Here is a 22,522-nt window from a genome sequence, read left to right on the forward strand (position 1 = left end):
ACCAGGCAACCCTGTAACGGTCACACTGTCCTGGGAAGTAAAGAGGTTGTGGGAGATATATAGCAAAGTCTCACTGTTCCAGTTGATCTTGCATGTGTGGACAGAGTGGGGATCCTGGACCTCACACGTCTTCCTAAGTGTGTCACCAGACACTCACGGCTGCTTTAATAAATGTTATTTATATTCTATATGAAATCTGGATCTTTACTGGGATGGGAAGGGGCTGGCATTAGATGGGAGTGGGCCAGGAGCCAACCTCCAGAAGCAGTTAAGAGACCACAAAGGAGCTGGAAGGAGCCAGAAGTGGGGGCTCATGCTGGCACGCTGGAGATGGAAGCTAACATGAGCTAAGTTGTCAGCTCTGGGCTAGCCTGGGCTACAAAGTAACACACACACACACACACACACACACACGGGGGGGTGGAAATAAAACGAGGGGCTGGTAGAGATAGCTCAGTGGGTAAAGTGCTTTATGCATATGGATCTGAGTTCAGGTTCTCAGTCTCAGGTAAAAACCACGGGGGGCGGTGTACCTGTAAGCCGCAGCCCTGGCTAAGGAGCGGGGCAGTGGGGAACAGTCAGATCTCAGGAGTTCACTGGCCATTCTAGTTCCTCCAGGTGAGGTTCAGGGAAGAGGCCCTGTCTTGAAAAATAAGGTGGAGGAGTTCAGCTGGACCCCAGCAGCAGCTTCAGAGCCTCAGTCCTTCTGTGGCTTTTCTTGTCTCCCTTTCCCTTCCAAAAGTCATGGCCTCTGGTGTGGCTGTCTCAAGGCGATAAGTGACATGTAAGTGATTTGGTACGCAAGTCAACCAAGCCAAAGGGACGGAAGAGAGAGGCTGTGCTTCTCTGGCTGAGTAAGGACCAAGATGCCTTCCTGGAGCAGAGCAGGAAGATTCAGCAGGTGACATGGCCCAAACCTATGACCAGACCCTGCCAGACCAGGGCTGCCACTCTGCCCTCCATGATACAAACTGTGAGACCAAAGACAGCAAGAAGGATGACTTGTGGGTCGTCTCTGGGGTCTCTAAGAAAGCCCCCGCACCCTCACATATGAGCGAAATGATCAGTGTCAGCTCCAAAGACACCATCAGGGCATTGACAAGGTCCAGCATGAAGTACAAAGAGTTCAACAACCACTGCACCAGGCAGATGACGGTGACAGTACTGTCATCTCCCTGGAGGGCACCTTTATGAGCCACCTCCAAACCTCTGCTTAGAACAAAGAACAGGCTCAGACTTGCCAGTGTGTGTTGCAGCAGGCTCCTCTCCTGCCGGACCCTATGGACACCCCCTCACCCTATTGCCAAGCAGTTTTCCCCCCACACCTAAATGGCCCCCTCCCTCCATCCCTGAGGGTTATGGCTTTCTGATTCCTGTTAGGAAGAAGCAGATCACGGTGCCCCAAGCACCCAGTTTGAAGATGAGTTGTATTCTCTTTTTTGTTTGTCTGTTTATATTTATTTATTAAATATAAGTCTTCAGACACACCAGAAGAGGGCATTGGATCCCATTACAGATGGTTGTGAGCCACCATGTGGTTGCTGGGATTTGAACTCAAAACCTCTGAAAAAGCAGTCAGTGTTCTTAACCACTGAGCCATCTCTCCAGCCAGGGTTGTATTCTCTTAAGCACACTCTTAGACCTGTTTACCCCTACTACTGACTTCTAGTCAGTCATTACAATGTCTAACTGTGTCCCCTTCCTTTCCCCCTAGGGCTTTGGCTATTCATAGATGGAGGGATGGTAAGAGGACTTCAGTTTAAATTAAAGAAAGAAAAGAAGAGATATGGGCCAGTGAAATGGCTTAGCAGGTAAAGGTACTTGCTGCCAAGCCTGGTGGTCTGAATTTGATCCCTGAGACCCACATAGTGAAAGAAAAAAAATTCCTTCAGGTTTTCTCTTCCACAAATGCCATCAACTGATCAGACACACACTGAATAAATGAATGGATGGATGGATAGTTTTTTTTGTTTGTTTGTTTTTTGACATGGTTTCTCTGTGTAACATCCTGGCTATCTTGGAACTCATTACATAGACCAGGCTGGCCTTGAACTACAGATATCTACCCTCTTTCCAAGTGTTTGAATTAAAGGCGTGCACTGCCACACCCGGCTTAACTAGTATTTTTAAAGAGGGGAGGGGCATACACAAGTACAGGTAGAGTGCTATCAAGACCGCTCAACAGGTAACATTTGCCTGATGTACAAGCCTGAGTTCACCTCAGAACCCTCTGTGGAAAGAGAGAAACAACTGGGACAGGGGCGAGTACGTACACACACACACACACACACACACACACACACACACAAATATTAAATAGAATAGAAATGTAAAAACATAAAATGGTGAACAATAGACTATGATCTCCACAGACCCACATACAAACAGACACACGTGTACAGGCACCATACACATATACCACATGCACTAGAGAAGCTGGAGGCAGGGCAGTTGCTAACATGTCTTTTACTGCCCAAGTGGCAGCAACTGGCCTATGTTTCACCACCCTATTCATGGCTACCAGCATGCTACACACACACACACAGAGAGACACACAGACACACACACACACACACACACACACACACACACACACACCATTCCCCACCCCCCCACCCTGCCCTACCAGGTCCCACCCTGACAACAATCTGTGACAATCTCTGCCTGAGATCTTTGCATTCTGCCCTTGGGCTCCTGCCCTAGCTGGCAACCCCCACCCCCTCCCTCATCACCAGCCTTCAAGTATCAGATTGCGTTTCCGGCCTCTTCTTTCCAAACCCCTAAGCCACCAGCACCTGTCCCCTTGCCTGCCTCATTCCACAGCCAACAGGCTGAAGGGAAGACATAAACCCCAGTCAGTCAGAGGTGGGGGATGGCAGGGCCTGTGCCCACACTGGGGCTGCTGGCTGCCCTTGTTGTGTGTGGTAAGAGTGGACAAACCTCTCTTCCTGGGGGCCTTCTATGCCCACCCGGGCGCATGGTGCCCACCCTGCCCTTTCTAGCCCTAGCTATCCCACTCTCAGGGTGCAGCTGGTTTTCCTCTGCTCTGCCCAGCCCAGGGCTGACCCAGCAGGACCACAGGGAAGCTTCCTTCCTAGGTCCAGTGACCAGCACCCTGTCCCTCTCCCCAACCCTCCCAGGCAGCCGGGCCCTGAATGAGGAACAAAGGCTGATCCAGCACCTGTTCAACGAAAAGGGTTACAACAAAGAACTTCGGCCGGTGGCTCGAAAGGAGGACAGAGTGGATGTCGCCCTAAGTCTCACCCTCTCCAACCTCATCTCCCTGGTGAGTGGACCTTCTGAGATGGCCTGGGAAGGGGAGAAGGAACAATTGCTTAAAGGCTCCTGACCAGCTCCTCTTCTGGGAGACACATGACTATTCTCTATGCTGGATGGTGCCAGGGGCCTACAGCCACCCATCCAGCCACCAGCTCTGTCTGCCACTGTGAAGCTACCCCGAGGCCTCCCCTCAGCAGCCTCTGCCCTTTGCTTCCGTAGACTGCTGACCCGCCTCGGCTTGCAGCTCTAGTCGGCCCTGGCCCTTCCAGCTGCCGTGGTCCCTAGGAACCAGGCAGATTAGATTCTGATGACTGAGTTTGGGCGAAAGGTGGATGGGAACCTTTGGATACAACCTTCTTGTTTGATTACAGAAAGAAGTGGAGGAGACCCTCACCACCAATGTGTGGATAGATCACGTAAGGACACCCGACCAAAGGCTCCAGGCCCCTTGTGCTCACATGCTCCTGTGGACACACCCTTGGGGTAGCCTGTCTACCCAGCTGCCCTTTTCCCCTGAGGCCTCTGCCAGCTCCAAGGACATGTCCTAGAAGACTGGGCTTTCCTCTATGCTAAAATGGCTGCTCTGTCCCGATTTGCTGTGTTGTTGTTTTCAGGCTCTGGCCCTATTTCCCTGGCTGGCCTAGAACTTATGATGTAGGACAGGCTGGCCTCGAACTTACAGAGATTCAGTTGCTTCTGCCTCCCAAGCCCTGGGACTAAAGGTGGGATCGAAACAGTTAGGCACCAGCCCCTGTTTGCATTGGAAGTCCCTCTTCTAATCAATAACAGACTGATAGGTTTTATGACATACGGGAAAATGGTGCCCTCTAGTGGTGTAATTTATGTCTTACACAGCTGTCCATGACAGGCCTGACCTTGTTCTTACCCATCTCCAAATTTCTTTTGTCCCAACTCTCAGGCTTTGTTCAGACCTCCCTGGAGAGGTGGGGACCACTGGGAGGGTGAATGACAGTGGCTGAACCTGCTTCTGATGTCCCTTTTGGACTTCTAGGCCTGGGTAGACAGCCGGCTACAGTGGGATGCCAAGGACTTTGGGAACATCACCATCTTGCGCTTGCCCTCTGACATGGTGTGGCTACCAGAGATTGTACTGGAGAACAAGTTGAGAGGAACCCTCCCAGTTCTCCTTGCCTCCATCCTGTTTCCCTTCCTACACCCCTCAGCCTGTGCCTCCAGCCCTTCCTGCCCACCTCCCTTCCTGCTCACCTCCCTTCCCTGCCTCCTCCTCCTGGTCAGGGCACACAGTGATTATGATCTTCATCCCACAGCAACGACGCCTCATTCCAGATTTCTTATGCCTGCAATGTGCTTGTTTATGACTCAGGCCAGGTGACCTGGCTGCCACCAGCCATCTTCCGCTCTTCCTGCCCCATCTCAGTCACCTACTTCCCTTTTGATTGGCAGAACTGCTCCCTCAAATTCAGGTGCGTGCACCTGAGTGTCTCTAGTCCCCACCTAGCCCGGGACTGGAAGTGGTGAACTAAATGCTCAATGCTGAGCAGAAACCCCTCAGAATATAGCCTTCTCCCACTAGCCCTCCCCCCACCCACCCCCACCACCACCTCCTGCCCTCAGAAGCCCCACCCAGAGACTTATGGTCACTGTTCTCTCCAGTTCACTCAAGTATACAGCCAAGGAGATCACACTTAGCCTGAAGCAGGAGGCAGAAGGCGACCGCACTTACCCCATCGAATGGATCATCATTGACCCTGAGGGTTTCACAGGTACTTCAGAAGCCATGGTGGATGGGCCCCGGAAGATGCATACATCTGTGGAAAGCTCACTTGCTCACAGTCACACCAGCACCTCACACACTGACGGCTGGGGCGCCAACACACATACAGGGAAGGTCAGGCATGCAGACATACCTACACACCTACAGTTATCAATCCAAAGAGACATCAGAGCAAAGCTGAAGGAAACAGGGACCCCTCATCCCTACTACCCCCTATAGCCCCCAACACTCACACAGCAGATATGTGCAAGAATAGTGGGGTCTCTGAGGACAGACGGAGCTGATGCATCTGGGATCAGGTCTTCTGAGGCCTGGAGAGACTGAGGGTGTGGCTGGATGCCATCACCAACCCCATCTGTGACTAGCTCAGCTCGGTGGGGCTCCCTGCTCAACTCTGTCCAGAAGAACTCGTGTCTTCCGGTTTCAGGGCTGGGCTATCCTAGATAAGAGCATTATACTCAGCCAATGTTCCGAAGATCTAGGCCACGGAATGACAGCTAAGAACTGTCACTAGAGCTTTGGTTTGTAACTTAGAAGACAAACTCAGAATGGCATGGTAACACGCATGCCTGTAATCTCAGCCCTTAGAAGCGGAAGAACTGCCCCGGTGTCAAAGCCAACCTAGTCTACGCAGGGGATTTCAGGCCATCCAGGGCTACACAGCAAGACCCTGTTTCAAAAACAACAAAACAGGACTGGTGAAATGGCTCAGCAGGTAAAGATACTTGCTGCTAAAGCTGAGGCCATGAGTTTAATTCTTGGCATACAGTGGAAGGAGAAAATCCACTCCTATAAGTTATTGTAACCTACACGCACGTGCACACACACCTAACAAAAACAAAAATTAAAATAAAAAAAGAGGAAAGTCAGTGTGGTGGTACATACCTGTAATCCCAGTACTTCAGAGACTGAAGTAGGAGGGCCATGAGTTCAAAGACAGCCTTGACTATCTTTGACATAGTGCTATCAGCCTGAACTGCAAACTCAAGGACCAAAAACCTGTTTTTGTAAAGTACTACATTTTATTTGCTCTGTGTGTATGTGTGTGTGTGTGTGTGTGTGTGTGTGTGTGTGTCTGTCTGTCTGTCTGTACATAGGTACATGTCTGCATGTGTGCCATAGCACGTGTCTATGTCGGAGGACAATTTGCATCAGTGAGTTCTCTCCTTCCCAGAGACTGAACTCAGGTCATCAGGCTTGGCAGATACCGTCTGACTCATGGAGTATCTCATTGGCTCCAGACAGTGATTTTTTTAAAGATTTATTTATTTATTATATGTGAGTACACTGTAGCTGTCTTCAGACACACCAGAAAAGGGTGTTGGATCGCATTCCAGATGGTTGTGAGCCACCATGTAGTGGCTGGGCTTTGAACTCAGGACCTCTGGAAGAGCAGCCAGTGTACTTAACCACTGAGCCATCTCTCCAACCCGACAGTGATTTTTAAAAACTCTCTTTAATTGTCATGCAACCTACTTTTGATTTGTTATAGCTTTTTTTATGATTTACTGTTTATTTTATGTATCTGGGTGTTTTGTCTGCATGTATGTCTTGCATACTGGAAGAGGGCATGTGACTACATAGGACTACATGTATAGGACTACATGTATAGGACTATAGTTATAAATGATTGTGATTGGCCATGTGGTTGCTGGGAATTGAACCCAGGACTTCTGAAAAGGCAGTGAGCACTCTCAACTGCTGAGCCATTTCTCCAGCCCCTTGTGATAGCTTTTAAGCCAAAACATATTCCTTATTTGAACCTTGTCTGGCTTAAGCCTCTGTCTTTTTCCAAGGAGAGAAAGAAACAATAAATAAACAAGCAAATAAATAAAAATGAACCTTCCAGAAAAAGTCACAGAGAAAACCTTCTTCCTCAAAGACTGACCATGCTAGCCCAACCCCAGAGATGGTCCCCACAGTACTCCAAACTCCTGCCATGCCTCAGCTGCCTTAGACAGCACCCTGGCCTGCTATGCTCCATCTCAGACCCTCACTCTGTCCCAAGGCTCCTTAGCCCCATGGTCTCCCTTCTCCATCTAGATCCTGAACTGTCTTTATACCTCCTTCAGAGAACGGTGAATGGGAGATAGTGCACCGAGCAGCCAAGGTCAATGTGGACCCTAGTGTCCCGATAGACAACACCAACCACCAAGATGTTACCTTCTACCTCATCATCCGCCGCAAGCCGCTCTTTTACATCATCAACATCCTGGTGCCCTGCGTGCTCATCTCCTTCATGATCAACCTGGTCTTCTACCTGCCAGGCGACTGTGAGCCCCATGCCCCCCTCCCTGGCTCCCTGCCAGGCTCTCCCAAGGCTACCTAGCACAGGCGTTCCCAGCCCTGCTCCTGCTCTTCATGACGAGGGGAGAAATGACCACAGATGACATTGAATATATGAACTCAGGCAGGAATAGTCTTTGGATTAGGAACTGCATGCTGGGGTTCTACCAGAGAGCTTCCTGAGTGGCAGGGGACACATAACAGTTAGTGTTGATTATTTAACCAGTGATATGTTTTGAGAAAAAGGCAGGGAGTGTGAGCTCAGGCTACTTGCCAGATCACTCACTTAAGCTGTGGAGCCAGAATTTAAGCCTAGGCACAAGATGCTATTATACCCTAGGATATGTATCATGGCATTGCGAACATTAGTAGCAAGCAAGGCCTACTGCAGGGTGGCCTCGTGGACTCCAAGTGTGAGCCTCCAGCTAGGTCTGCCTCTCCAGGTGGAGAGAAGACCTCAGTGGCCATTTCAGTGCTCCTGGCCCAATCTGTCTTCCTGTTGCTTATCTCCAAGAGGCTGCCGGCCACATCCATGGCCATCCCCCTGGTAGGCAAGTAAGTATATAGAGCCCTGCCCACACCCAGCCTTGTCCACCCTGCTGCCCTCCGTCCCCAGCTCCAGGCATGGTGTGTGTCCTCAGATTCCTGCTTTTCGGCATGGTGCTGGTCACCATGGTTGTGGTGATCTGTGTCATTGTGCTCAACATCCACTTCCGAACACCCAGCACCCACGTGCTGTCCGAGGGAGTCAAGAAGGTAAGCTTTCGATTAAGATGGAAACCAAGTCCTGGCCAGGAGGATCCGTGAGGGTGATGGGGTGTGATCAGAGGCACCAGGCTCAGAATCACCAGTCCCGTTGCCTAGAGTGAGGATCTGGGTTAGATCCTCGGTTCCACTAAACTTCAACAAAACAGCTAAGGGGCCAGCTGGATAGCTCAGTGAATTGGAGCACTTGCCACCAAACTTGACCACCTGAGTTTGATTCCCATGACCCAGTGGTATAAGGGGTGGGGAGGACCAACTCCTGCAGGATGCCCCCTACCTCCTCCACAAAAGCACCGTGTCGTGTGTACACCTGCACACGTATATGCCACATACACGTGCACATGAATAAATATAATCTTCAAATTAAAACAAAATTTAAGAGCAGGTGAGGACACAGGGAACGGGGTGTTTGGGACAAGGCTATCTGTGCTCTAAGCCACTGTAGGCCAACAGGCTCTTCTGGATGATGATTCTATAGCCCTTTAGTGGTTTTTGTCTTTAATTGATTGAAAGAAGAGCTCAACATTTGGGCTTTTATTTATCTGAGACAGGTTCTTACTATATAACTCATAAAAAAGAGGGGGGCACAGTTCTATGGCTCAGTTGGTACAGTGCTTACCTAGCATCCACAAGGCCCAGTACTGAGTGTGAACCCTGCTTGATCCTAGCAGAAGGATCAGAAGTTCAAGGTCATCCTCAGCTACATAGTAAGTTCTGGGTTATCCTAGTATACATGAGACCCTGACTCAAAGAAAGAAAAAAAGAAAGAGGAGGGAGAGGGAGAATCTGGGGCAGAAAGAGGCTGGGGTGTGTGTCGGTGATAAAGAATCTGTTCAAACTTTTAATTCCCCTGCCTCAGCCTTTTGAGCGCTGAGATTAAAGGCATGTACCCCCATTCTCAGCTTCTTTTTGGTCTTAAGATTTATTTTCAGTGACTGAGTTCTGCTGTTGCTATGTAATGAGGGACAGTAGAAAGTATCCAGTCAGCGGGGAATCAGGGAAACAGAAGATGGGGTCAACCTGGGAGCTCTACGTGGTAACCAGGGTCATCGGAATGTATAAAGATGACTCCACATTTGTGAAAAGGCCTGTCTTGTATCCCCTTGACTGCTAAAGTTCTTCCTGGAGACCCTGCCCAAGCTCCTGCACATGTCCCGCCCAGCAGAGGAAGACCCCGGCCCCAGGGCTCTCATCCGGAGGAGCAGCTCTCTGGGATACATCTCCAAGGCAGAGGAGTATTTCTCACTTAAGTCCCGCAGTGACCTCATGTTTGAGAAGCAATCAGAGCGGCATGGGCTGGCCCGGCGCCTCACCACAGCCCGTGAGTTCTGGTAGCTAGCTCTGGAGCTTGGCCCATGTGTGGGGGTGGGCAGGGATAGGCATCATGCCTGCTCCTGGCCCGTGTCCACAGGCAGGCCACCAGCAAGCTCTGAGCAGGTCCAACAGGAGCTTTTCAATGAGATGAAGCCAGCTGTGGATGGGGCAAACTTCATTGTCAACCATATGAGGGACCAGAACAGTTACAATGAGGTGAGTGACATCATGAAATCAGATGTTCAGGTACACTAGGGATCAAGTGAACTGTCTTCCCTCATTTACATGTCCACTTAGATGAAGAGATGCATGGTGGGCAGGGGACCCTTGGCACACATTCTTCCACGAAGGCAGAATTCCTTCATGAAATCCCACAGCATCACACTGAGCCAAACTCAGAGGTACACACAGACAGACAGACCTACATGATCGGGACAGATTTTAAGTACATCTTAGGGTCTGTTCCTTCAGCTTAGATTCCACTCCAGATAGTATCTATTTATTATATTTATTTTTATATTCATAATTTTATATATTATATAAAAATATGTATGTATATATTATATTTTACAATTATATTATTATGCAATGTGATATATAAATATACTTTATAAAAATGGGGATAAATAAAATAATATATAAAATATTTTACATATATATAAATATATTTTATTTTTATTATATATTTATTTATAATTTTGTTTTATTATTAAGTTACTTTTGTGATGCTAGGGATTAGACTCAGGGCCTATGGAGGCTAGGAAAACACTATTCCACTGATCTACAGCCCCAGCCCAGCACCACGCCTTTCAAAGACATCCATACCGGGCTGTCTATTCTTAGTCAACTTCTTAACAGTTTTCCATTGTATCCCCCTATTCACATGTGGCTAGAAACAGCCCTGAGTGGCTTAGGTCCCTACTAGGAGTAATGACATCTGTCCTGATCCACTCTGCTGATGTAAGCCTAAGGTGACCCCCACAGACCTAGAAACCGTGTCTATATGCCTCCATTTCTGGGACCCTAGCTTAGGGTGTGAACCTGCAGTCTGAAGCCCTCCCTCACCCCATGGTGTCTTGATTCTACTCACAGGAGAAGGACAACTGGAACCAGGTAGCCCGCACAGTGGACCGTCTCTGCCTGTTTGTGGTGACACCTGTCATGGTGGTGGGCACAGCCTGGATCTTCCTGCAGGGAGTCTACAACCAGCCCCCGCCCCAGCCTTTCCCTGGGGACCCCTTCTCCTATGATGAACAGGACAGGCGCTTCATCTAGAGCAGGCATGAGTAAACCAGTCAGCAGACAGCAGTCTGAGAAATGCAGTTTGTCCCTGCCCTTGAGCTTGTGCCTGGCTGGTGCTGTGTGGCTGGGCTGAGGTCATGGGGAGAGCTCCCTCCCAGGAGCAATTCCTTTCTAAATAAAGGAGGGAGATACTCGAGATTAGCTGAGAGTGGACATGATGGGGAAGGAGACCCAGGGTTATGGGGAGAAGCAGGGGGCTTTCTCCGGCCTGGGATGTGACCTTGGGGCTGACTTCCTGGGAAGAGCACTATGAGGGGTCCTTCAGCCTGAGCCACTCCTGTGCCTTGATCTCCTCTAGAGCAGGTCAGAACCTGAACTTCCTGTTTCCTTGCCTTCCTTCCACTAACCCCCCAGAGAGGGGGACTCCTCTCCATTCCCCAAGGAAAGAGGTCTTCTATGATGGTGGGCTGTCCGGGTTATCATCCATGAGCCCTCGGTTCCTTGGTCATTCTGTCTGGGTCCTTCTAAGAAGCAGGGGACTGGTATGGGAGATCATGTTTGGCATCAAAAGAAGTCCCATCAGTGTGTGTGACACATATCCCTAGAGCACCAGGACCCAGCCCCTCTAAAGTACACACCCAACACCAAGTCCCTTCCTCCTAGTCCCAGGCTCGCCAAAGCAGGGTTGCCTAGCAATATTTAAGGTGCACTTGTGATAATGATTTATCCCTCTCTCATCTAAAGTTCAAATTTAAATGTGTGCCCGTTTTTTGTTTTTTGTTTTTGTTTGTTTGTTTGTTTTTATTGAGTTTGGTTGGTCCTCAACCCTATCCTAAAGGAGGGGGTATTCAGACCTATCTCGAGTGCCATCAGTCACAGGAGCAAGGAGCCTCAGTGCAGCCTGCAAGGCCAACCTCTCAATTCACATCTTGAGACAGTCCAGGTACTCTGTACCTGGCCGTTCAGAGTAACAAGTAGAATGAGGTAGAAATGATGCTACACTCCTTCAAAGAACATCTTCTAAGATGGCTGATCCTGCTGGGTGATGGTACATACCTAGGAAGTGGACAGATGAGACCAGCCTGGGATAGACACACACACACACATACACACACACACACACACACACACACACACCACTGTGGCCTCTCCCTTCAACTCTCCCACTCTCTTTGGAAGCCAGCCACACTGCTGAGATTCTGCAGAAGGGTCCACCTAACAAGAGCCACACGGGCAGGTAAACTAGAAAGAGGGTCTTTCTACCCTGGTAGGTCCTCGAGAAGAGAGCTGAGCTACTTCTGGGTTCAGGACCCTCAGAAACTGTCAGAGATAATAAATGTGTTTGGGAGCAGAGGGGTTGTGGTAATTTGCTTCGCTCATCGTAAGATCTTCAGGGACCCACCACTGCTATTGTCTTTCATGATGCCAGGAGTGGAAGCCTCCGGCCTGTGCATTTGCACCCCAAAACCCTTAGCTTCAGGCTCTTATGCACAGAGTAAGGCTGCTCACAGGTTGTTGCTAATTGAATTTGCTCACCAGAGTTAAGGTACCTGTGTTCTAGAAACTTAGGGTGTAGCTTTAATATTTTTTCAAATCCTATTTTTTTAAAGATTCACTTATTATATATAAGTACACTGTGGCTGTCTTCAGATACACCAGAAGAGGGCATCAGATCTCATTACAGATGGTTGTGAGCCACCATATGGTTGCTGGGATTTGAACTCAGGACCTCTGGAAGAACAGTCAGTGATCTTAACCACTGAGCCATTTCTCCAGCCCAAGAGATTTATTACACACACACACACACACACACACACACACACACACACTGTTGCTCTCTTCAGACACACCAGAAGAGAGTGTTGCCCCACTACAGATGGTTGCTAGGAATTGAACTCAGAACCTCTGGAAGAACAGTCTTAACCACTGAGCCATTGCTCCAGCCCCAAGTCCTATTTTTAAGGATGGTTCTTCAACGCTTTAACCTCCCTTGTAGCCCACCACCCACCAGAGGTAATGGGAAAGAAAGGATATGGGGCAGGGGCAGGGAGGGGGAAGTGGACCTGTTTAGGAAGGTTCTTTGGAGCACCTCCCATCTGTGTTGTCTGGAAACTGGCAGTTCAGTTTACAGGTCAGCAGCAGCAGCTCCATCCACTCGAAAACACTTCACAGATCCACCAGCAGTCCAGTTCGGTGGAGCTGGGTTAGCAACAGTGGTGACATGACCTAGCAGAGACAGCCAGGCCTCAGCCTTGGCTCGAGTCAGCAGGAGGGACCAGGAGAAGTTCTTGCCCGTGCCTGTTTCAGGGAAGCCAGGATGAGCAAAGACAAGAGACCCACAAGCACTGCACAAATATAGCTCTATAAGCAAGCCAAGCTCAGCCTCCGACACTGTCCACCGAGTTTTACTCAAACCATCCAAACATCACATGTGCTCCACGGGTCTCGCCTCAGCACCTGTCTTCTCTCAGCTGACATCACTCCGCCAATTATCCCAAATCCTCAGATGTGACAAAGAAGCCGAGAGGCAGGCACACCACCAGAAGTTTTTTGGTCCGTTTTCCCCTATGGCATCCCGACAGATACGGCTCAACTACACAGTGGAAGGCGAACCACATGTGTGTTGCTAGCGAAGAATCTTTCACCACCTGTCCTTTCATGTGCTTGATTTAGCAGAACATCCTTTCACCTGTGTCTGCTTCAGGAAACCACTCCTTCACATGTTTGCCCCAGCAAAACAGCATCCAACACAACTGACTCTCCACTTCATCAGGTTACTCCAGGGGTAATTTCTTATCACAGACCTCCTTTGTGGTTTGCAGGACATGAGTCAGAGGGGTTTATGCCCAGTACTTCTGTATCCAAGCCTAATACTGTGGCAGTGAGGAGCCAAGACTAGGGGGCCCGTGGCCCAAGTATTCACCTCCTTGTGCAGTAAGGGCTTCACAGCTTAAGATATTTCCTTGGAGAAAAGTGGTTATATCGTTTGGTCCTGACAGCAGCAGGTAAGGTTTAGAATCTTGAGCTATGACTGAGAAAAAAAGGAAAACCATTTCAACAGGGAGTCTAGGGCTCCCCAGAATCACCCAGTCACCCCTGTACACAGGAACTGGGAGAGGTTTTCATCTGCCCTCGCCAGCTGCTTCTCTCTGCAGCATCCTGGCACATGGTGATGCTGCTAGCCAGCTGAGGAGACTGTGGACTCTCCAGAGGTGACGACCCCCCAATGCCACACCCAGCCAAGAGTACCCTTGGACATACTCTATGGTCGACTTGGAACCCAATCTCCTTATGGCCCAGGATGTCACATTCACAAGCGGCTTCCTAATAGGGTAACCTACACACCCCAGTCCAGTGGAGCTGCCCATCTTCTCAATGGGTCGCACACTAGTTTGGAGTGGACTGGGCTTCACGGACAAAACGCGGTGAGCCATCGCCCCAGTTTCAGCAAGCAGGTGCCCTCCCCTCCCAGTAAGAATTTAGAAGTGGTGATGGTTGTTGTACTAGTTCAATTGTAAAACTGAAAGAAACCTGACTTCCACATCTGACTGGCACTGTTAATCATGTTGGCTGGCTCAAGTTGGCAGCTAGCTGTCACGGTTCCATGCTTTATATCTGTGTCCTAGCGGGAGAGGGGCCTACCATTCATTCGTTAGCCCTTTTGTCATGAAGCAAAGCTTTCCCACAAGTTCAGCTTGTGGAGCGACTGTCTAGTATGCACAAAGCTGGGTTCATTCACATCAATTATTTATCAAGAAAACGTCCTACAGACAATTGCCAATGGCTAATCTGGTTGGGGGCATTTTCAAGATTTATTTATTTTATGTATATGAGTACACTGTTGCTGTCTTCAGACACACCAGAAGAGGGTATTGGATCCCACTACAGATGGTTGTGAGCCACCATGTGGTTGCTGGGATTTGAACTCAGGACCTCTGGAAGAGCAGTCGGTGCTCATAACCGCTGAGCCATCTCTCTGGCCCTGGAGGCATTTTCTTTACTGAGGTTCCTCTTTCCAGATAAGGTTAACTTGGGTCAAGTTGACAATAATCAAAGAAGAAAACATAACAACAACTGGCCAGGCTCCTTTGTGAATCAATGTAGTCATGGAACGATTTGATCAATGAGAGGTGAGCCATAGCTGTAAGTTCACAATCTGAATTGAGCCAGCGGTAGACCAAAAACATGTGGATGAAAAATTTGTTCCTAGACTGTACACGGATAGACTTCTCATTTTTGTTCATTGATCGATAGAGCGCGAAAGACATTTGTAGGGCACTGGAGCTGCATCATGAAACGACTCCCTATGGGTGCTGAGGTGGGGTCCCTGTCAGTTCTTCTGGCCTTTATGACAGGTGGTGGCAAGAGAGGAGCAGCTGGAATGAAAGAGATCCATACATTTGCTTTTCTTTTTGTTGGGGTTTCCTCTGCAAACTGGACTCTCCCGGGAGAATCCGCCCCTACCTAAGTGACTTACTCTGCAGAGAAAGACAAGCCAGCTCCCAGATCTCTCTCCCAGAGCACCGAGGACAGTAACCATCTTCACATGTAGGGAGGCATCACAGTGATGCCAGAAGGGAAGGACATCATAGCACACTTTCCCTTCTCTTGAGGCAAGGAAAGGCCGCACAGGGATAGTGGAATGGTGGATGGTCACTGCTCACATCACTTCCTGACTATAGAGGCCTTTGCTGATCTTTGGCAAAAGTGGGCTGGATGGGAGTTAAGAGTCAGGAACACTTGGGAGACAGAGTCAGGAGAATCACTGAGTTCGAGGCCAGCCTCTCCCTGCCCCATAGAGTCCTGGTGTGACATAGGGGTCAGGTTCTGAGCCTGACTTCCTATTTCTGAAACACACTGCAACGCCATGGAGATCTGCCAGGGCTGAGGATGTTCTCCTGTGTCCAGTGACCCACCCCACTTGGCACAGCTGCCTTTGGGGTAGCACTTAGGGGCCGTGTACTGATGCAAACTGGCAGACTGCTTGAAATAGTTGGCCACATGACAGGTGGCTCAGGTATCGACACAGCCAGCAGCAAGTCACTGCTCCCAGATCAGCTCAACTCCACTCTTTGATGGGGACAAGCCTAGAAGTTGATGGGGGTCATTCCCCTGTGGTGGCCATTCCCCTGTGGTTCTCCTCTGGTTCTAGAGGACACATCCTCAAGTCTGGCCCATCAGCCTCAGAGGACCATGAGTCCTTCTAAGCAGTTTACTGCATCCCTGAGTGACCCCAGCTTTGCACAGGACCTGCCGTTATCTGTCTGATGATTTTATGAACTGCATCCCCAATGACAAGCCACTATTCACAGCTAGCCTAGTCACAAGAATCCCCCACATTCTAGACCCTTCTCAGCCCTCCTAAAGCTTAGTAAGTCTGTGTCCCCTGTCTCAGGACCCCGGAGAAGCTCTCATGGTCCCCTGATTGTCAATACCATAGTCTTCCAATACACATGCAGCCTTCTTCAATCTGTGGCCTATGGGTCACAGGCCTCCCAAGATGCAGCCCTACGCACTTGTGAATGAAAACAGGATACGACACTGTCAACAGTTAGACACCCTGTAGGTGCTTCCTTCCTGTGTCTTGGTCCATTGGAGTGACTACAGGCTGGTGGCAAAGGGTTGAGATACTAAGGTAAGATCACAGAGATCCTTGTATGTAAATCACACTTCCCTGGTACAGAATGAGGGTTCCTGATCTGTCACCACCATCCTCTTAGCACCCACACCCATCTGTCCTTGGCCATCTGTCCTTTTGAGGGTGTCCTGTCTCTAACGGATCTATCCCATCTTTCTTCCCCTGGCTGGCCCACGTAATCTGAGCCCAACATTGTACATATCCTGGGAACAGCTGACAATGCAGTGGTTAGACAGCTGGTGGGGCCAGCTAGGGCTGGCAGGGTTGGCTGGGAGGGGAGTGTAGGCTGACACATGACACTCCAGCCCACCCCCTCCACACATACCTCAGACCTGTAGAGCTACCGTCCTACTCGTCACTGGAAGAACTGAGGCACCATGCATGGGGACCAAGGACCTCAGCTCCTCCTGCTTCTGCTGCTGCTGGCTAACTGCCTGGGTGAAATACTAGGGACTTGAGACCTTGGGTAGGGGGTGTGGAAGGAACAGATCAGGAGGACAAGGTTACAGTGGACGGAGGGTCTGGGGTTATCTGTGTTCTCCCTAGCCCCAGCACCTCCACCCCCGTCTCCCTTATTCCTCTGTGCCTCCCCCTCCTCTGTCTGTTGCAGGGGCCCAGAGCCGCAACCAAGAGGAGCGGCTGCTTGCAGACCTGATGCGAAACTACGACCCCCATTTGCGGCCGGCTGAGCACGACTCAGATGTGGTTAATGTCAGCCTGAAGCTTACCTTAACCAACCTCATCTCCCTGGTGAGCTGCAGGGGGCAGAAGGTGGGGGAGAATGATGGGTATCACACAGGCCATCAGACTTGCTGAGGAAACCGGATCTAACCCTAGCACTCAGAACAGCAGAGGGTCCTTCAGTGGGGAGGCCAGGGCTTATGAAACCACTATGGTTGAGAGCCTCCTGGTTTTATCAGTGTCTGGTAGAGATATCAGAACCTTGGGGAGGAAGGTATTGGGGGTTTTAGCCTAACTCTCTTCTATACCCCAGAATGAGCGAGAAGAGGCACTCACAACTAACGTCTGGATAGAAATGGTAAGACACCAACTACTGAATCGGTTTGCTTATTTCAGCACCCCACCCCCATCCCCCTCAACCTCTTGGGCCCTCTCTGCTGGTCTGCCCTTCTCCAGCCTTGTGTAGCCCAGGGCAGAGGTCAGGCAACTGCCTCTTCATCCACAGCAATGGTGCGACTATCGCCTGCGCTGGGACCCGAAAGACTATGAAGGCCTGTGGATATTGAGGGTGCCATCTACCATGGTCTGGCGGCCAGATATCGTGCTGGGGAACAAGTGAGGAGGGGGCTGGGCAGGAGATGAAGGATACCAGGGTGTGGCCTAATGAGGAAAGTTAGAGAAAGGGAAAGAAGAGAGCAGGGTGCTGTAGGGTGCCAGGCTGAGGGTGGGACCTCATCTGGGGAGGGGAGTGGTGGTGACCGGCTTTCCCCATCCCTGAAACCAGCAGCCAATGTTAGCAACTAGAGAAACGATTAGAGGTCATCAGGTCAGACACAGAGATGATTCATTCAGGGTCATTCACCCCGAAAGAGCTTAATAATGTTAGCTGTTTTGCCACGATTGCAGTTATTAATACAGAGAAAGAGAAACAGAGATTATGAGGTGGTTATTGGGGGTGCTGTCTCCCCCAGACCTTTGTACTCATCTCAGGCCCAGAGTGGAGATGGGAGGTTGCTGGGCTGATGCATGAATGAGATTAGATGCTAGACCATAAGGAGTGTGGCAGGCAAACTGGTGCCCTCAGATCTTATTCATGCCAAGCAGAGAGCTAGTCTGGAGCTGCGGGAATCTCTGCCCCCAGCTCTATACATTGGCCTATGCACACAGTGTGGACGGTGTCTTCGAGGTGGCACTCTACTGCAATGTGCTCGTGTCCCCTGATGGTTGCATCTACTGGCTGCCGCCCGCCATCTTCCGCTCCTCCTGCTCCATCTCTGTCACCTTCTTCCCCTTCGATTGGCAGAACTGCTCCCTCATCTTCCAGTGAGACCACCAATGGTGCTGGGGGGTGGGGGCTTCAGGGAGCTGGCTGCTCTAGAATGGGTCTGGGTAGAGGTGAGAGACCAGCATCAGAGGCTCCTCTCGGCTGAGTGGCCTGGATCCATCACCTGTGCCTATTTAGATGGTGACACCTGAGCCTCCTGCGAAGTCCCCTCCCCTGTCCTCCATTGCTCCAGCTTTCTGCCTGGGTCCCATGGGGAGACACTAATGCCTTGAGTATGTTGGGAAGAACATACATGTATGCCTGCATACACATAAAGCCATAGACAGGCAGGCTGTCCTGGAGAAGAGGAAACTGGGCAAAGCCAGTATGTGACCTGAGCCAAACCTGGGCCCCCTGAATCAGTTTCCTCATCTGTGAGCAGTGAAGGGAGGTCTTGGGAGAAGCTGGCAGGACCCCAAGTGTCCTCTTCCGATAGGCTTGTATGTCTACCCTATGGTCTTTGGTGGCAATAGGAGAGATCGGGCAGCTCTGAACTCTTTGGCCAAGAAGTAGCACTGAGCCCCCAAAGAGCCTGTGTTCTCCTGGGTTGCATGCTAGCACCAGGGCTTGCTGAAGAACTCGGACTGTGACACAATATGTCAAAGGCCCACAGCTTCCTTCAGATGACTGCATCTGTGGCCTCACCAGCAAGGCCTCCTGCTTCACAGGTCCCAGACTTACAGCACCAGTGAGATCAACTTACAGCTGAGCCAGGAGGATGGTCAGGCCATTGAGTGGATTTTCATTGACCCTGAGGCTTTCACAGGTAACCCCAGCTGGGAGCCCTTGACCAAGGCTATGCCCCAACCCCAATATGCTTCAAGGTGAAAACTGCAATGTATCATAGAATATGGTTTTTCAAAGATCCCAACAGAAATCCAGACATGTAGCCTGGGCTACAGAGTGAGACTGTCTTTAAAGAAAAATGCAAGAGGGCTGGGAAGATGGGTAAAGCACTTACTGTATATACATGAAGACCAGAATTGAATCCCCAGAATTCACATAAATGATGGTTAGAAATGGCAGCCTACCTGTAATCCCAACACAAGGCAGATAGAAACAAAGGATTCCCAGAGCAAAGCTCTGGGTTCAAATGACAGACCCTGTTGACTTCTGGCTTCCATGTCTACACACACACACACACACACACACACACACACACACACACACACACACACGTGTCCCCACACACATGAGTATATTTATGTGTGTGTGTACACATGCATGCACACATATACCACAGAAAAGGATCCAGTGAAGCTTTGACTTTTCCTACAATACTTTAACTTTGAGATGGGATCAATATTCAATCTCCAACTCCACTTGAACCCCTGTATACTGATATATTAAAGGGCATGCTACCCTATAACTTGGTTGTTCGGGCCACACATTTACACAGGTCACATCCCCTGTGCTCCCCACAGAGAATGGGGAATGGGCCATTCGGCATCGGCCAGCCAAAATGCTACTCGACCCTGCGGCTCCAGCAGAGGAGGCGGGCCACCAGAAGGTGGTGTTCTACCTGCTCATCCAGCGCAAGCCCCTCTTCTACGTCATCAACATCATCACCCCCTGTGTGCTCATCTCCTCGGTTGCCATCCTCATCTACTTCCTTCCTGCCAAGGGTACCCCGGCATGTGGGAGGGCAGCAGCACGGAGACTTGTGGGGAGGCCAGGGCAGGCCGTGCTCATGGCACAGGGCATCGCAATCCTAGGACAAAGGCAATGCATTCCCTGTGGGATAAGGGGGTCCCTCAGGGTGTGTCGGTGGGGATGGAGTGTGGTGGGGGTAGGGTGGGGAACCTGTTCTGAGGATATCTTGGTCATGGGCAGCGGGCGGCCAGAAATGCACAGTGGCCACCAACGTGCTCCTGGCCCAGACTGTCTTCCTTTTCCTCGTGGCTAAGAAGGTGCCTGAGACCTCCCAGGCGGTGCCACTCATCAGCAAGTAAGGCTAGTCCTCCCGTCTGCTTTCCACCCATCACCATCTTGGTCAAGGCTGTGGCCTTGCTAAGCAAGTGTTCTACCAGTGGGGTATAGCCCCAATACACCCCTTCCCTTCTAAAGCTTTTGACATGACCTTCCCTCCACCCAGGAACCCAAGGAAAGCAGGGTGGGTGGCACCTGGGTCTGAGGGACCTAAGGGACATTCAGCCTCCTGCTTGCCTGACCCTGGACAGGTATTTGACCTTCCTCATGGTGGTGACCATCGTCATCGTTGTGAACTCTGTGGTCGTGCTCAATGTGTCCTTGCGGTCCCCACATACACACTCCATGGCCCGGGGGGTTCGCAAGGCAAGATACTTCCCTGCCCACTTGGGCATCTCTCTGTCCTTTCCAACCACTTGTGACTCCCTCAACATCCCTGTCCCTATTCTCAAACTCAGCTGCAAATCTATGCCAAATGTACCTTCAGGCTCAAAGGAGGCAAACGATGACATCAGTGCCCAGGGACACTAATATTACACGGCTAATTTATCTATTTTGTATATCGCCATTTAACAGATAGGGAAACGGAGACACAAAGAGGTTTGGCAGCTTACCCAGTATTACCCAGTTCTCAAACAGCAGAAAAGGGAAGATTCTGCCCCAGCTGTCTGTGTACCCTGAAACCCATCTGCAGCAGTCACCTGAGAATCATGTCACAAATGTAGATTCCCTAGGTACATCCCAGGGAGTCTAGACTCTTCTAGCAAGGGGTGCAGGGTTTGTCTGAAGTAAGTGCTCTGGTGATTCTGAAGGTCTTGAAAGCTTGGAGCCCAGGTTCTGTGTCCAGGAGAAAGAGGTTAAGCTGTACCAGGACCCAGTTGTTTCCCCTTTAGTACTGCCTTCATGCCCATTCCCAAGCTTGGCCTGACTGACCAAGCAGGACCTACCACAGCAACCCCTCTACAGGTGTTCTTGAGGCTCCTGCCCCAGCTGTTACGGATGCATGTGCGCCCACTGGCTCCTGCTGCTGTCCAGGATCCCCGGTCTCGTCTCCAGAATGGCTCTTCCTCAGGGTGGCCCATCAGGACTCGGGAGGAAGGGGACCTCTGTCTGCCTCGAAGTGAACTCCTCTTTAGGCAAAGGCAGCGCAATGGATTAGTGCAGGCAGTACTGGACAAGCTAGGTGAGGCCCAAGGGGTCAGTCTTGACCAGTGACAGCAGCTAAAGCTGGGTACAGCAGCTAAGTGAGGGACAAGTGTTCAAATTGGAGAAAGAGCCCAGGTCTTTGGGAAGAAGTCACATCCCAGACTACTCTCTTCCACTGAATTTATTTTTCCCATCAGAGAATGGTCCAGAAATGAGGCAGAGCCAGGAGTTCTGTGGCAGCCTGAAACAAGCTTCCCCAGCCATCCAGGCCTGTGTGGATGCCTGTAACCTCATGGCTCGTGCCCGACACCAGCAGAGTCACTTTGACAGTGTAAGCGGGTCAGGGTGGGCAAGCACCCAAGTGTAATGTGGGGATAGGATGGATGGGGTGTTTGGCTTAGGTTCAGTGATAGAAAAAGCAGAGGTGAGAAGTGGAGAAGGAAGAACCAACAGGTCAGAGCCCATCAGACAGGTTGGTACCTAGACAGAGGTGAGAAGGCTGAATCGAGAATGAAGACCAGGTGGGGACCTAACAGTGAAAGAGAGAGCCAGGCTGGCTGCTGCCCCTGGTCACACCCCTACTACACAATGTGTTGTTGCCCTCAGGGGAATGAGGAGTGGCTGCTGGTGGGCCGAGTGCTGGACCGAGTCTGTTTCCTAGCTGTGCTCTCCCTCTTTATCTGCGGCACTGCTGGCATCTTCCTCATGGCCCACTACAACCAGGTGCCTGACGTGCCATTCCCTGGAGACCCCCGCCCCTACCTGCCATTACCAGACTGAGCCAACCAATCACTCCTGGGCCCCTGGAGTCAGCTGCGTGTGTCATACTGTTCATGGAGCTGTATTCTCTGTTGATCTTGAGTGTGCTCCTGGGGAAGTACCCGAATATTCCTGGGAGAGGATAGAGAAATAAAGAAACAGAGAGAAACTTCTGGAGTGGTTGGTGATAGTTGGTGATAGGTGTGGTCACATGACTCTGAGCATCTGTGATAAGTCAATTTGAAGCCCTAATGACTGCTTTTCATGTCATTGACTGGGCAAGGTTTTACCCTTGGAGGCCTGAGAACATGTAAGATTTATTTTTATTATTTTTAACCGTATGTATGTACATCTGAACATATGTATGTATGTATGTATGTACTGGGAGTGGGTTATGTGCACG

General features: G+C 50.4%; 2 protein-coding genes across 3 annotated transcripts; both read left to right on the forward strand.

The window, feature by feature from the left end:
* Window positions 1–2,826: 2,826 nt before the first annotated feature.
* Window positions 2,827–11,921, forward strand: CHRND (cholinergic receptor nicotinic delta subunit). The gene is made up of 12 exons (XM_080932771.1): window positions 2,827–2,924; window positions 3,141–3,286; window positions 3,651–3,695; window positions 4,292–4,401; window positions 4,569–4,724; window positions 4,915–5,024; window positions 7,108–7,308; window positions 7,765–7,876; window positions 7,963–8,077; window positions 9,203–9,407; window positions 9,498–9,616; window positions 10,493–11,921. The coding sequence occupies exons 1-12, from the start codon at window positions 2,873–2,875 to the stop codon at window positions 10,673–10,675; spliced, it is 1,554 nt and encodes a 517-aa protein (XP_080788897.1). The 5' UTR covers window positions 2,827–2,872; the 3' UTR covers window positions 10,676–11,921.
* A 4,736-nt stretch (window positions 11,922–16,657) lies between these two features.
* On the forward strand, window positions 16,658–22,140 carry CHRNG (cholinergic receptor nicotinic gamma subunit; the record flags this gene model as incomplete). 2 transcript variants are annotated; one of them, XM_080932772.1, is made up of 12 exons in its annotated part: window positions 16,658–16,718; window positions 16,891–17,030; window positions 17,275–17,319; window positions 17,467–17,576; window positions 18,129–18,284; window positions 18,954–19,051; window positions 19,710–19,910; window positions 20,119–20,233; window positions 20,466–20,580; window positions 21,181–21,397; window positions 21,558–21,691; window positions 21,967–22,140. In XM_080932772.1, the coding sequence occupies 12 exons, from the start codon at window positions 16,658–16,660 to the stop codon at window positions 22,138–22,140; spliced, it is 1,566 nt and encodes a 521-aa protein (XP_080788898.1). The 2 variants fall into 2 exon arrangements, with proteins under 2 accessions (XP_080788898.1, XP_080788899.1); XM_080932773.1 differs by lacking the exon at window positions 18,129–18,284.
* Window positions 22,141–22,522: the final 382 nt, after the last annotated feature.

This window comes from Micromys minutus, assembly GCF_963924665.1.
Source record: "Micromys minutus genome assembly, chromosome: 19".
Lineage (NCBI taxonomy): Eukaryota > Metazoa > Chordata > Mammalia > Rodentia > Muridae > Micromys > Micromys minutus.

Coding starts and splice junctions, on each gene's coding strand:
- CHRND (XM_080932771.1), top strand. CDS start 2,873: ATGGCAGGGCCTGTGCCCACACTGGGGCTGCTGGCTGCCCTTGTTGTG. Junction 2,925..3,140: donor GGCTGCCCTTGTTGTGTGTG/GTAAGAGTGGAC, acceptor CAACCCTCCCAG/GCAGCCGGGCCCTGAATGAG. Junction 4,725..4,914: donor AACTGCTCCCTCAAATTCAG/GTGCGTGCACCT, acceptor TGTTCTCTCCAG/TTCACTCAAGTATACAGCCA.